The sequence below is a fragment of the Gekko japonicus genome, unplaced genomic scaffold, assembly GCF_001447785.1.
Source record: "Gekko japonicus isolate JY-2015 unplaced genomic scaffold, Gekko_japonicus_V1.1 scaffold97, whole genome shotgun sequence".
Lineage (NCBI taxonomy): Eukaryota > Metazoa > Chordata > Lepidosauria > Squamata > Gekkonidae > Gekko > Gekko japonicus.
The window spans coordinates 799,848-815,385 of NW_015170278.1; the positions used below are offsets into that span (position 1 = coordinate 799,848).

Genomic DNA, 15,538 nt, shown 5'->3' on the forward strand with positions numbered 1-15,538 from the left:
TGCAGCAGCCAAATTGCTCGCTCACAACTTTAATGCCGGTAGCTCACAAAGCAGAATTTTTGCTCACAAAACTCCACAGCTTAGAGGGAACATTGTTTACGACCTGTTTTGTTGTTCAGTCGCACAGTCCAACTCTTCGCGACCCCATGGACCACATCATGCCAGGCCCTCCTGTCTTCCGTCATCTTCCGGAGTTTGCTTAATTTCAGGTTCATTGCCTCGGTAACACTGTCTAACCATCTCATCCTTTGCCGTCCCCTTCTTCTTTGACCTTCAGTCTTTTCCAGCATCAGGGTCTTCACCAGTGAGGGCTCCCTTCTCATTTGGTGGCCAAAGTATTTGAGCTTCAGCTTCAGTATCTGGCCTTCCAGGGAACAGTCAGGGTTGATTTATTTTAGGATTGACTGATCTAATCTCCGTGCAGTCCAGGGGACTCTCTTTACGACCTGTACTGTACCTGTAATGCTGTGTTTCTTCCCTATGGGGAATGGGAGGGGGGCAGCCTGTGGGTGAGTGTGTGTGCATGCCTGGGAATGCTTTGCTGCGCTGATTTACAACTGCTTTCCAAGTGAGCCTCCCAAGCTGGGAAGAATGTGGGACGACCTTGAATCCCAGCCTCCGCTAGCCGGCTTAAGTAGATAGTGTAACCACAGGTTTACAGGTGGGGGGAGGAGGGCTAACGGAGCGCACTAGGTTTAGGCAGGCTGTATGAATTGATTGATTGGATGGGTCATTGGGGGGAGGGGCTCGTTTGAATCATGTATAATACCTGGACTGGTGCCGAAATACACAAGATAGTCTTAGCTTGATACAGCCTCATTTCTCAATAAAGAAATCACCGCAAAGAGAGTGTTGTTGGGAGCAAGTTTGTTCAAGAGTCTGACAGATCTGACCCTTGGCTGATCGAGGTCAGCAGTGTCACTCAGACTGGCAGCAGCTCTCCAGGGTCTCAGGCAGAGGTCTTTCACATCACCTACTGCCTGGCCCTCTTCTACTGGAGATGCTGAGGATTGAACCTGGGACCTTCTGCACGCCAAGCAGATGCTCTACCACTGAGCCGCAGCCCCTCCCAAAGGACTTATCTCCTCATCAAAGCTAGCCAAAAACTGGCCAACTACAGCAGGGGTGTCACACATGCGGCCCGGGGGCCGGATCAGGCCCCTGGAGGGCTTCCATCAGGCCCACAGTGGAACTGACCGTCTCCTGCTTCCAGTTCTGCTGCTGCTGCCGCAGCATCATAGCTTGCTTCGCCAGACTCTCTTAAACACTCGGCCAGTTCATATTTTAACCTGGGTCCTAGACTCAGAACTCTGAGCATGAGATTTCTGTGGTGAATGTCAATAAATCAAAAGTAGGTTTGCCGCTTACAGAGCTAATGTTTTAAGCACGTTTTTGTTTTAAGTAAGTAAAAACCCCTTTGTGTCTGTGTCCTTTATAGAGTTTATCTCTCTGCTACCTGGCATTACATTTCATGACACATATGGCCCGGCCCAACAAGGGCTCATTTATGTCAGATCTGGCCCACATAACAAATGAGTTCGACATCCCTAAACTGCAGTCTTGGAATAAATGCACACGACACTTTCTTCCCATTCTGGACATGTTTCAAATAACTGCAGCTGAAGGTATATATACCTTCATCAAACCCAAACTGGGGGTGGGTGGGGGGTGGCGGCCAGAATTCTCTGTGGATGTCTCTTCTTTTGCAGATTCCCGGGGGGAAATGCTGCCAGCTTTGTGTCCTACATAACAAGTCATAACTGAACACAGGTGAGACTGGACTCGGTTCTAGCCATCTTTGCTTGTGTCCATCACTCCCTCCTAGGAATGCCAGCCTCCAGACGGGAGATGGGGATCTGTTCCCCTGGAAAAAATGAATGCTTTGGAGGATGGACTCTGTGCCATTATACCTCGTTGAGGTACCTCCCCAGGCTCCACCCCAGGCTCCAGGAATTTCCCAAGCCAAAGTTGGCAACCCTGAGTTTGCCATTTTCTCTACTGCCGTGCACTGAGTCACCATTCTGACTGAGCTATCCGTTGCAACCAACATCTCTTTCCTTCTCAGCATCAGCCAGTTCAGACACCACCAGCATACGTCTAAAGTTAGGTATTTTTTCTTCCAGGGTGCATTATCTTACTTGGGTACATTTGTTTCCATTTCTACTATGCCGGCTTAACTGCAGCCATCTGTCCATGGCTGCCCAGATCAGTGCAAATTTATTGCCATTGTTTTAACATTGGCTAGAGAAGGATTGGTTTGTCAACATGACCCTATTTGACGCATTCCCTGTGCTGGTGTGTGTGTGTGTGTGTGTGTGTGTGTGTGTGTGTGTGGAGAACCACACACAATTTCATGTTTGGTGTAGTGGTTAAGTGCGTGGACTCTAATCTGGGAGAACCGGGTTTGATTCCCCACGCCTCCACTTGCACCTGCTGGATGACCTTGGGCAGGCCATAGTTCTGATAAGAGCTGTTATTGAAAAAGAGCTGTTTCTGTCAGAGCTCTCTCAGCCCCACCTGCCTCACAGGGTGTCTGTTGTGGGGAGGGGAAGGAGTTTGTAAGCCGTTCTGAGACACTTTCGGGTAGTGAAGGGCGGGGTATAAATCCAATCTCTTCTCTTCTTCTTCTAAAGGCAATCTCAACTCTATACCAAGACTATTAGCCAAGATAGCTAAATGGAAACTTCATCTTCAGAGGCAGTTAACTTCTATAAATAGCTCTGCTCCTCAGTTGGAAAAATTCACCTTTAACCTTTGGAGTTGGGGAAAGGCCCTTCGCATAATCCTAGATATGATAGCGATGAGCTACAAGGAGGCGGCCGGCCGTGATCTGAGGGCCTGGAGGCCTCTAGCTGGCCAGTGCAAGAAAAATGGTGAGAGAGAAGACAAGGAAGCTGGAGCTCTTTTCGGTCTCTGAGGTGCTGCTAGACTCGAATGTCACTGAGAGGCCTCGGTGTGATCCAGCAAGTCAGGTTTTAATTGCCTATCTATGAACAGATTAAGCATATATGCATACATTCGATTATTTGTCATAATGCGTTCACATTCCGCTAATCAACCAAATTTATTTAATTAATTTATACCCCACTTTTCTCCCCAACGGGAACCCAAAGCAGTTTACTTCATTCTCCTCCCCTCCATTTCATCCTCACAACAACCCTGTGAGGTAGGCTCGGCTGAGAGAGCAGGACTGGCCAGGGTCATCCAGTGAGATTCTATACCACAAACGGGGATTGGAAACTGGGAGGAATTTCAGACAGATGATATAATCCGGAAGAGGAACGGTTCCCAAATGGTTTCTGGTCTATCATTTCAGACAGAACTGTTTAAGAACTGGCCCCCTACCGGAATATATTTGTAATTTCAGACACAAATGCTTCTGTCCTGTTTAGGAAATGGGGCTGAAGCGTTTTACCTGTCAACCGCTTCCAAGTAGTCTTCAGTTTCCTCTCCCGGTTCCGATACGCTTTTTCCCGACGTTTTTCGCCCGCGCGGGCAATCTCCAGCTTTTTTTGTTTTTTAAACGCTTGCTTTATAGCGTTATAGCGCTATAATGGCAGTATATAAGCACCACTGGAATGCCTGGAGTGTTTTGCTATAGTGCTATAGCACTATAAAGTGAACGTTTAAAAAAAAAAGCCAGAGATCGCCCATGCGGGCGAAAAACAGCGGGGGAAAAGCGGGGAAAAGTGGTGCAGTCTGAAATGGCAAACCGCCTCAGATCCAGCTCTTTACCGGAAGGGGAAAGCCATGTGTGAAATGGCAGCCCTATACCGGTTTACTCCATGACAGATCAAAAATGGCTTCAAAATGGGTTAAAAATGGTAATGTGAAATTCCTCTGGGTCTTCCAGATACTAGTCCGACACTCTTAATGGCTACACCAAACTGGCTTTCTAGTTCAAATCCAGTTCCCTTGACCCCAAGAAATACTATTAAGCACTACTATTCCTCACTTTCCAAGTTTGTACAAAGTATTGTCTGAAATTGAACAGGTCATATTCAGCTAGCTACAAAGGTGGCACTGGGAAATCTCCCACAATTACAGTTGATCTCCAGATAAAATGGCTGCTTTGGAGGGTGGACTCTATGGCATTGTACCCTGCTGAGGGCTCTCCGCTCCCCAAACCTCACCCTCCCCAGGCTGCACTCCCAAAATCTCCAGGTATTTCCCAACCCAGAGCTGGCAACCCCATATCACGATGAACTATAAACGTTAAAGAATTTCGAACAGGCCTCGATGGTAGCCCTGCTATCTGCCTTGGAAGGAAATATTTTTCCTCAGTGAGAGCTCGTCAACTCTGGCTTGGGAAATTCCTGGACATCCAAGCCAAAGGTCAACTCCCCCTGTTACTGTGAGGTCACTTCCTCCCATGATAGGGTTGCCAAGTCCATTTTAGCCCCCAGCGGGGGACTTTGGGGGGTGTTCCTGGAGGGGGCAGAGCATCCCCGATGTGATGACGTCACGTTGGGGACGTCCGCCTCCTCCCACCCGCCCAATGGGCATGCGGGGAAACGCCAGCTCCCTGCACTTAAAGGGGTCCCTTTAAGTGCAGGGAGCTAGAAGGCTTTGCATGCCGGATCTCCGCTTGGAGATTGGGCACGCAGGAAATGCCAGCTCCCTGCACTTAAAGGGGCCCCTTTAAGTGCAGGGAGAAAGGAGAGGGGTGGCTGCTGGTGTTGGGGCTTGGGGGCAGGGCTTTCCCGTCGGCCAGCTGGCCAGCGGCGAGTAGAATCCCCCAAAAAGCAGGGGACCCCTGCCAAACCGTGGGGTTTGGCAACCCTATCCTATGAACATTCAAATTTTAAATTTAAATTTCACAACACATATCACTCTCTTAAGTTGTATTACTTATTAATCTCTGTATGTCCTACAAACCTTTTGATCCCAAATATCTGTGGTGGTTTAACTGGCTGTTCAACCTGAGAAAAACCTCTGTGAAGGCTTACGGAAGGACACCAGCTAGGGTTGCTTTAGTGGGAGGCCTCCCACTAGTGACCCCCCCCAACCCCCACTGCCACTCAGTAGGCTAGGAAGGGGAAATCATTATCTTCTTTTTTATATATACACTTTATTATTGCTTTTATACTACAACCTACAAAGGGAGGGGAGGTAAGGGGAATACTAAACTAAAATACAGAGTTATGCAAGAATCATACAGTGCGAATTATAATTATATCTAAGATTTAGAGTTTTCCCCACATTTAAGCTTTTAAAAGTAAGGACTAAGGCTTACTGTGACAAAGACAAACTAGTACAAGTATACTTAGCCTGAGTAAGTACATCTTAGTTCTTTAAATGTTAATAAAATCAAACTTTCAGTATTATGCTATTTGTCATATTCCCCCCCCGTTTCTTTTTATCATAGTTTAATCTGACGTTCCGTATCATTATCTTCTTAACAGCATGATGTTATTTCCAGGATGAACCCGGAAGTGACATCACACCACTCTATGTTTCAGCAGACACTGCCATAGTTTCAACTGAATCATAGAGTGGTGTGACATCACTTCCAGGTTCGCCCCGGAAATGATGTCATGAGGGGGTGCCCCCCCATGTCCCCACCCCCCAGTCTCCTGCCTGGTGCCAGCTGCTGGCTGGCATTCCCGACACCAGCCAACAACAATGCTTTGGAAGCACTGAGGAAGGAGATGATACTCCGCAAGGAGCTCAGCTGCCTCCAAGCCAACAGCAGTATAGGGAGATTCCTTTCTGGAACCACCTCACTGCCGGCCAGGTCCAAACTAAGCCCTTGGGCAACAAAAGGCGTTGAACTCAACCTGCGGAGAATATATACTGCTCAGGGCTCTTTTTGTAGAAAAAGCCCAGCAGGAACTCATTAGCATAATAGGCCACACCCAACACCAGAAACTCATTAGCCTATTAGGCCACACCCATGACGGCACAGCTCATTAGCACATTAGGCCGCACCCCCATGTTACCAGAAGTGTGGTCATCCAGCCACACCCACCTTTTGCTTGTTATTCTGTTTACCTTGTTTGTTGTCAAAACCCAGGGCCTTTTTTTGTAGCCGGAACTCCTTTGGATGTTAGGTCACACACCCCTAATGTAGCCAATCCTAATGAGTTCCTGCTGTTGGGTGTGGCCTGTTATGCTAATGAGTTCCTGCTGGGTGTGGCCAACTTGGGAGCCAGCAGGAACTCCGTTCCTGTGCGTTCCTGCCCCAAAATAGCCCTGGCTCTAATGTTACACACTGCCCTGACCTGGATGGCTCACGCCAGGCCAGGCCAGTCTCATCAGATCTTGGAAGCTAAGCAGGGTTGGCCCCGCTGAGTACTTGGAGGGGAGGCCCCGAAGGAAGTCCCGGGTTGCTGAGCAGAGGCAGGCAATGGCAAACCACCTCTGAACGTCTCTTGCCTTGAAGATTCTACAGGGTCATCATAAAATGACTGCGACTGACAGTACTTTCCACCAACAGCATTACACGTTAGTTGGACTCTGAGACAATGCTGGAGTGCTGAACTGTCTGGGGTGCCCTGCATCACTATCACACAAGCCTGTTTTGGTACATTTACTAGCCTTTTTTACACACACAAGGAGGTTTGCTTTCTAGAAGAAAAAAAAAAACTCTTCCTCCTCCAAGCTTGGCCTCTTTGAAAGCAACTGATTCGTTATCAGCAAGCGCGCTTGCAAAGTTTTCTTATCTCTTCGTCCAGATTTCTTTAATGCACTTTCATTCCAACCTAAGCATCCAAAAAGTTGTCATCATTTGTGGTGGAGAAACATTGCAGGAAATAACAATTTAAAAAAAAAAAAACCTCCAAAGGGAAAAAAAATCCAAGTTTCAGCTCTCTCAATAAAAAAAGCCCAGAACCACTTTAATGATTTGCATAAGATTACAAGGGCAGTTCTGTAACTTTTTGCTTCACAAAGGGCTATCTTTTCAAACTAATCCTCAATGCAAGCCAAGAGACATTCTTTCATAAAAGCCGCTGCCTATGTTCTGATGAGAACAAAATTCCATGTCTCCCACAAACCAGTCATATACTACAGCAATTCATTTTGCACAACTACAAGCTAGAAGAGTCTATCAATCAATCAATGACAAATCAGTGGGCAATGAAAGGGGAAGCCGATCCCAGCAGATTCAACAGGTTCTCTCCAATTCAGTGACGGCATTAATTCACTGCCAAAATGAACACTCTCTTTAAACTTATACAGACGTATTATTCAGGATGGGTGGTCTGATTTATTTGTACATAACAAGAAAAATATAGCTGTTCTATGAAAAACTCAGCCCACCTTTGCAAACAAATAATAATTAGGACATTATTGGAAGTAACTGGTTTCTAGAAAGTCAAAAGGATTTCTGTAACTCTGTAAGCTTGTTTTATTATTATTGCATCTGATTCAACATACCTTTATGCTCAGATAATTATCACCTCTTGCCTTTGTAGCGGCAGCGGCTTGGCGATGCATAATGACACGTCCACCGAATTCAATGCAAAGAAAAGTAGCCCATAAAATCAGCCCTGTCAAGACAATGCAGACTGTAACTCAGCTCCATGCCCTTCCAATAATTTCACTTGACGTCTCTGCCAGATTCCCTTCGCCCTCTTTTGCATGTGGATTTTGCACACTCCTTAAATGTTCTCAGGACGCTCTCCCGCACGGCCAGTTGCACACTTATCGGACCGTGAGAACAGAGTAAAGAGTCTGCCTCCAAACGGCCCGGACTGTTCTCTCCTTGCTTCATTATGCATACTGATGTAACTTCCTCCAGCCCAGAGAGAGAGAGAGAGAGAGAGAGAGAGAGAGAGAGAGAGAGAGAGAGAGAGAGCCCACCTCAAACAAAACAACAAAGCGTTTCTGAGTGCCCTGCAGGGAGCTGACGGATCACCACATTCCCCCAAAGTACAAGTTTTCTGCAAACGCCACTGTAAAATGAACTCTGCAGATTCTCAATAGGAAATTAAGAAATTGTACAGAGCAGTGAAGTACAAAAGCAATTCTTTTTTTACGCTCCAAAGACAGTGTCCAATTCTAGACCGCCAAATCCATTTGAACCAAACACACATCTCAATCACACACCTGAGGGCTGCTGCGGCTGTGAGCCCCACCAGTGTTCCCTCTAAGCTGAGTTAGTGTGAGCTAGCTCACAGTTTTTTAGCCTCCGGCTCACACGTTTTTGTCTTAGCTCAGGAAGGAGGGCTCCAGATCTAACTAATTTATGCAGTAGACAAATCACTCGCTCACAACTTTCATGCCGGTAGAGGGAACACTGGTCCCCACCCCCACAACCTGGAGATAATCTCTTCTGTGGGTAAAACATGCCTCACTTCATCTGGGTGTAAATATTTATGAGAGGTGTTTGCCATGGGTACGTGAGTCAGGAAGCACACAAAGTGGCTCACGGGTGGCTGCATTAAAGGTTAAAAGTACATCTGACCACAGATCTCCGACTCAGCCTACTACATGGCTCTCAGTTGTCCTGATCTCCTTAATTCCCCCCCCCCCACTCTCCCATTCATCCACCATTCCCTGCAGCTGAGGCAGAACTTCAACTGCTGTTCCACCCCCCCATCCCTCTTCCTTTCCTTCTGTTTGTTCAGGCTCTCCTTGTGGCCTAACTACTTCCAGTCTCAGATGTGCAACTCCATGGAGGAGTTGGAGCAGGCTTGTCGGCACAGGGTGATTCTGCATCTAACGTTCGGTCCACATTTTCTCAGAGGGGAGAAAAAAGTGCCGCTCAAAAGCACATTCAAATACCTCGGGGCAACGCCATACTGACTGCAAAGCCATCCCTGAAGGGCCATAAATCTTTCTAGAAGGTACCATAAAATCTGATGATCAAAGGAAGTGAAAGCAGCGTGCAGTGCAGAGGGAAATTTCTGTTCCATCATGGGTTTCGTCAAACAACGGAGAGAAAAGCCAATGCAGAATCGGCCACAGAGTGCTAGATGGTGGGCTTAATCTCCATCACGCCTGCACGTAAACTGGCCTGCCTCCAATGGCGGCCTACCAGCTTTCTCCATTTGACCATATCTTGATATTTCAGTGTCCTTTTAAGAGTCTGTTTCTTTTCCATCACCATTTGACTTTGTTTTTGTACACTATATGCTGCTTCAGGTACTACCTTGCCGCAAACCTGTGGCATCAAATGTTAAACAGATAAAAACTGCTGCATGCAGCCTAGTTATGTCTCTCAAGCATTTCTGATTCCCAGGGTACCATATACATAGATGCCATATACTGAATCAGACCTTCAGTCTGTCAAGGAGGGCACTGTCTACTCAGACTGGCAGCGGCTCTCCGGGGTCTCAGGCAGAGGTCTTTCACACCACCTACTGCCTGGTCCTTTTTAACTGGAGATGCCAGGAACCTAATAAATATTTAAAATAAACAAACCTGGGACCTTCTGCATGCCAAGTTCCAGAAGAAGAAGAAGAAAAAGAAGAGGAGGAGGAGGAGGAAGAGGAGGAGGAGATTGGATTTATACACTGCCTTTCACTTTGGAGTCTCAGAGCGGCTTACAAACTCCTTTCCCTTCCCCTCTCCACAATAGACACCCTGGCTGATTTCGCACTAGAGCTGCCTCGATGTTGCGCCGCAGTTTGCCCCGATACTATTGGTCAATTTCACAACCGAAGCCGCGGGGCTGCATTTGACCCACGGCTTCGCCCGATTTCCTCCGCAGTTTCATGATCCTAAAAAAACAGGATCACGAAACTGCGGGGGAAAACGGGCGAAGCCGCGAGTCAAAATGCAGCCCCGCAGCTTCGGGTGTGAAATTGACCAATAGTATCGGGGCAAACGGCGGCACAACATCGAGGCAGCTCTAGTGCGAAATCAGCCCCTGTGAGGTAGGCGGGGCTGAGAGAGCTCTTTTGAGAACTGCTCTTTCAAGAACAGCTCTGACAGAACTATGGCTTGCCCAAGATCACACCAACAGCTACATGTGGAGGAGTGGGGACTCAAACCCAGTTCTCCCAGATTAGACTCCGCGCACTTAACCACGACACCAGACTGGCACTCTTCCATTCTGCCGCGTCCTGTCCCTCCATACATAACATTAAAGCAGAGCAAGGGAGGGGGAGAGAGGGCGGCATACTCTGACTTCTCAACTGACATTTGGCTGTAAAACTGTTTTAACGATCTGCCTGCTGCAGCTGCTGTTTTTCAACAGCTTAGCTACTTTCATTGCAGGTATTAAGTCAAGTCACCTTAGGCAAATCTTTGGAAAGGCATCTAAACAATACATAAAGAAGTGGGGCAAGTCCATCTTGCTCCAGCAGGAGTATCCCCCAGCGGGCCCACTGTAATTGGTCCACTGTTAAGCAACCCTGAAGGTGTGCCACAGCATAACTCTTTCATACGCAAATGTTCCTGACCAGGGAACACTTGACGGCTGTACTCCCCTCACCCACAAGGACAACAGAAGAGGAAATCAATGGGTCCGGGGTTGGCGAGGATCCGCCATCAAAGCTGCATGCTGTCTCTGCAGTCTGCTGAGGCCCAAAACTCATTGCAACCCAAACAGAGGCCAGAACAACGTGGTAAGGCTTCAAACCACCGGGCTGCTAGCAGTGCATGCCCTCTCCCCATTCTGGAGAAGAAATTCTTTGGCTCAAAATCAGTAGCTCTCCTGCGTCAGGCAGGAACAGAAATCTTAGCAGGGCAGCCGTTTATGTACATATTTTAATTGCGGGTGACACAAAATGGGGTTTTCCCAAAAAGTAATGTAAAAGGATGGAATGACCCAGAAATGGGTTTAATGAGGACCATGACCAGGCACCACCACAATGACACTGAGTGGAGGGAAGAAAATTGCGATAGTGTGTAAAATGGTTGGGAACATCTGGCGGGAAGGACAGATAGCGCAGGCGGCTTCGTGTCAAGGGTAGACTTAAGAAGAGGAAAAGGAGGAGGAGGAGATTGAATTTATACCCCTGGCCCTTCACTAGGAGTTTCAGAGCAGCTTGCAAACTCCTCTCCCTTTCCCTCCCTACAACAGACACCATGTGAGGTAGGTGAGGCTGAGAGAGCTCTGACAGAAACTGCTCTTGAGATAACAGCTCTGAGAGAACAGTGGTTTGTCCAAGGTCATGCCAAAAGCAAACCCAGTTCTCCCAGATTAGAGTCTGCTGCTCCTAACCACGACACCAAACTGGCCGTAAAAGCTGAATGTTAATAACCTGTCAGGACCATCTAGTCAGAGTATGTGAACTTGCAAGGCATGTTGTTGTTCAGTCGCACAGTCGAGTCCGACTCTTTTTGACCCCAAAGACCAGATCACGCCGGGCCCTCCTGTTTTCCACCGTCCTCTGAAGTTGGCTCAATTTCATGTTCGTTGCATCTATGACACTGTCTAACCATTTCATCCTTTGCTGTCCCCATCTTCTTTGACCTTCAATCTTTCCCAGCATCAGGGTCTTCTCCACTGAGTGCTCCCTTCTCATTTGGTAGCCAAGGTATTTGAGCTTCAACTTCAGTATCTGGCCTTCCAGGGCAGACTCAGGGTTAATTTCTTTTAGGATTGACTGATTTGATATTCTTTCAGTCCAGGGGACTCTCAAGAGTCTTCTCCAGCACCATAGCGCAAAAGAATCTATTCTTCCGGCATTCTTTATAGTCCAACTCTCGCAGCCATACATGACTACTGGGAATACCATTGCTTTGATCTGGGAATTTCATTAAAGGGTTTTCCCAATGTAGCCATTCTGAGTTATTGTATTTAGTCAGTTGATCCCGCCCGGGAGATGACATCTTGGTGTTCATGAGACGGCTGGCAAGTGATTGTAAATCCAAAAGAAGCACTGGGAGGCCGCTGATAGGCAGGTTCGAGCTGACAGGGGGTTTTGCTGGAACCACAGAAAGAGTTTAAAATGAGGAGGCAGCCAAAAGGCAGGCTACCAGATGCTGGACTGGAAACCGGACAAGAAGGCCATAGCACCGTCTCTCGTCTGGGAGACGGGAGTGGCGAAACCGATTCAGCAGGCAAATTCCTGCTTGAATGGCTGTCGGAGGATTGGGCATTTTTGGACGGCCACTGCTGGCTGAAGGAACCGTCTGGAGCCAGCAAAAACAGCTGAAGTGTTGGTTTCTTTGAAGTGAAAAGTTCAGCCACTGCAAAGTCCTGTCGAAAATGACCAAAGATTGGAGGTGCTGCTAAGTCTGGAGACTCTGGGGTTCAGGTCAGTGCGTAGCCTGATGGTTATGCAAATGTGTGTATTGTGGGCAAAAAGCATGCACAGAAATGAGAAAAAAGCAAAAGCAGAACTGTCTGGACAAAAAGGAAAGGCAGGATTGAATGTCCCTTTTGTCGGACCATGCATTGCGCTGCATGCTGATGTTGGACACTATATCAAATTTGTTTATGGGGAAGATGGAGGACCCTAAAAAAATTTGCTATGGAGCTTCTGGTTTATGGCAACATGCTGGCAGACGCATTTCCCGGACCTCCAGGGGATGTGATCTGCGCACCAGCGGAAAGGGGGGGGGATGGGTTGCTACCCCCCCCCCGGAGCCTTGGCAAAAGACTCCTAGCCATGGGGCTGCTGAGTGTCCGTATGGATTTAGAGCCGCTGACCGGGATGAGCATCGGAGATTGAGCGTTTTAAACATATGCCGAGTGAGGTCGTATGACCAACAATGAACTGTGAGTCGGGTTAAAGTGAAACAAGAATTTAATAAGAAAGCTACCCCCTGGGAACGGCGAAAAAAGCGAGCGGGGGAGGGGGCCCTCCCATATGCATGAACTAAAAAACAAAATACTTAGGGGGGAGTGGAAGAATAAGCATTGAAATCTGTTTTGAGAGACTTACCAGAGCGCGGATAAGCGTATGGCCATATTTCAGAGACTTTAGCAAGTTTTCATAAAAGTAAACAATCCATAAAGATGGCGGGGAAGAGGGCAGAGAAAGACAAACCAGTAAAAGTGAAACCAGCCAGCTTGAGCCCTCGACCGGAAGAGACCACCGAGCTCTCCAAAATGTTGGCAGAGTCCTTGCGCCCTCTGCTGGACCAGATGACTAACATCGAACAACAGCTGACTAATCTAAATCAGAATCTAGCAACTCAGCAACTGACTGAGACTTTAAAAATAACGGAGCAAACGGCTGAGAAGGTGAAGGAAATGGACGCCAACGCCAAAAAAGTTAAGAAAAAGGTGCAAAAGCTGGAAAAGAAACAAGTCCCTGAAGAATCACAACTTTACAGCTGCAAATGGAGAAAGCAAATTTGGTCCTACGGTTTCAAGGGGTCCCAGAATTAAAAGGTGAGAATCTAAAGCAACTCCTGAGTGAAGCATTGGCCCCAGTTACAGATTTGAAAGCGGAGTATCTTGCAAGCAAAATGGATGTGGTTTATAGGTCCTATTCCGTGCACATCAAAAAGAATAATCTGCCTGGGGAAATAGTGACTAGATTCTCAAAGCAACACGTGAGGGATTCTATCCTGAAAGCAACTACAGGAACACCCTTGAAAATCGGGGACAACACTATCAGGATTCTAAAAGACATTCCATTCGAAATAACGCAAAAGAGAAAGAAATATAAAGATTTAATCCTTTTTCTTCAAACTAACAGCATTGTCTACAGATGGTTAATTACAGAAGGAGTCATTTTCAAACTACAAGATAAAAAAGAAAAGATTGACTTCTAGCTATTGTGAGAGCAGTGCGTTGACATTCCGCTTCAACACTCAGTTGCGCACCCCACAGTTCTGTGGGTGCAATATCGATAATATTTCTGAGAACACCTACAACATGATTCACCAACACCATGAAAACGTGTATGGGACACACTGCGACCACCATCACAACCATCAAGCGCGGACACGCCCACAAGTGCACGAATATCAAAGGGTCTGCATGATAATTTAAAAACACCCACCAAATGACAGATTCAAAACGTCAACACTGGCGCTAACTGCCCCCAAATGTTCACGCACCTGCCTCTGAGACATTGGCGCCACCTAGCATGTTGTCGATGGAACCAATGGAAAACGAGACACGGCATTCAGATTTTGCCGAGTTTACGCAAAGTAATGCAGAACACATAATCCAGATAATTTCAGATTCAGGGGGAGGGAACCTGTAGGTGCAGAACTGAGAGCACTGAAGCCGGATTACAGGCAAGCCAGACAGCAGGGGAAGAAAAGATGCAGAAACGCCCTCAGTGAGAAAGGTGGGCTATAGACCGTACACACAGAGTAGCAAGTCTCAGAAATAGGCAGTGAACTTTCCAATTTCGTGCAGCATTATCAAAAACTTCTAAATAACTCTAATGATACTGAGAAAATGTTTTCATGTGCCTTCCTAGCTGGAAGAACGCTTATTAGCACCGCTGACTTTGTTCCCATGTATTTTCCACTGACAATGCAAGGGCTACATCAAAAGGCTGAGGTCCCGGTAATCCTCCTCACTAAGATTTTGTGCTGTGAATGAACCACTGGTATTAAACTGTGGGCAACCCTGAGCTAACCTTCCGTTCACAGGTCACCTGGCATGCATGGGCTTAGCATGGGCCCTGGGCCCAGGAAACTCTGCCTCCCAGTCATTCCTTTCACAAAGGACGGCACAGTCAAAATGAAAAGGCTTATGTCTTGCATTCTCTACTCTTGTTACTATATAGACTTTACTACTATTGCTCTACTCTTGTTACTATATAGACTTTACCACTATTGCTCTAGCATTGTAAAGCACTGTAAAAAATTTTTTTTTAAAAAACACTGATTCAAACTGGAGAAGTTTTTTTAAAAATTATAATAATCAGGCATAAGTAAGCAATAACAGCTGATAAAAGGAAGCATTAATTGTGTTAAAATGCAAAGTTCATGCTATTTGTTGCCAGATGCAGAATATTCAGAATATTTATTTAATTCATTTATTTAATTCATTTACGTATATTCTTCCTTTCTCCCCACTGGGGGCCCAAAGCAGCTCACATCGTTCTCCTCTCCTCCATTTTATCCTCACAACAACCCTGTGAGGCGGGTTAGGCTGAGTGTGTGTCACTGGCCCCAGGTCACCCAGCTGGCTGCCATGGCAGAGGGGCAATTCAAACTGGGGTCTTCTAGCTACCAGGCCAACACGCTTGACGGCTATACCACACTGGCTCTTAAACAATTAAATAGCTATAAGAACGATGCATTTTGTCAACAGTGACCAGACAAAAACAACAACAACACAAGAAAGTGGAGCTGGGAAGTTCTATCCAGCAATTAAATACATCATAACAAGCACTTTTAACCTTACGGGGAAAATTTATTTCATAAAAAATATAAATTAATTCATCATAGTTGCTCAAAAACTGTACAAGTGGAAGTGTTGAGGAACAGCAAAACATCGTGGAATTTCAGGGAAAGGAGGGGGGGTACCAATGTAACCAATGTAACAATATGGGAATTCCAGTAGAACAACCAATCCACTTTAATCAGTGGGAGTAAACAAAAACCACCCTGCCTCTTCCGGTCAACGGACACGAAGCAGCTCTCTGCACCAGACTAACAGTGCAATCCTAGGAACATATACCCAGAAATAAGTCTCAGTTAATAGATCCAAGTAGGATTCTGAGTT

At 46.7% G+C, this 15,538-nt stretch overlaps 1 protein-coding gene across 1 annotated transcript in view; it reads right to left on the reverse strand.

Moving 5' to 3' along the window:
• Positions 1 to 7,440, reverse strand: part of PLEKHG4B (pleckstrin homology and RhoGEF domain containing G4B) — a 136,635-nt gene extending 129,195 nt beyond the window's left edge. The window contains exon 1 of the mRNA XM_015417715.1: positions 7,381 to 7,440. Coding sequence (XP_015273201.1) covers positions 7,381 to 7,440 — 60 coding nt within the window. The remainder of the gene's footprint in view (positions 1 to 7,380) is intronic.
• Between the last annotated feature and the right edge of the window lie 8,098 nt (positions 7,441 to 15,538).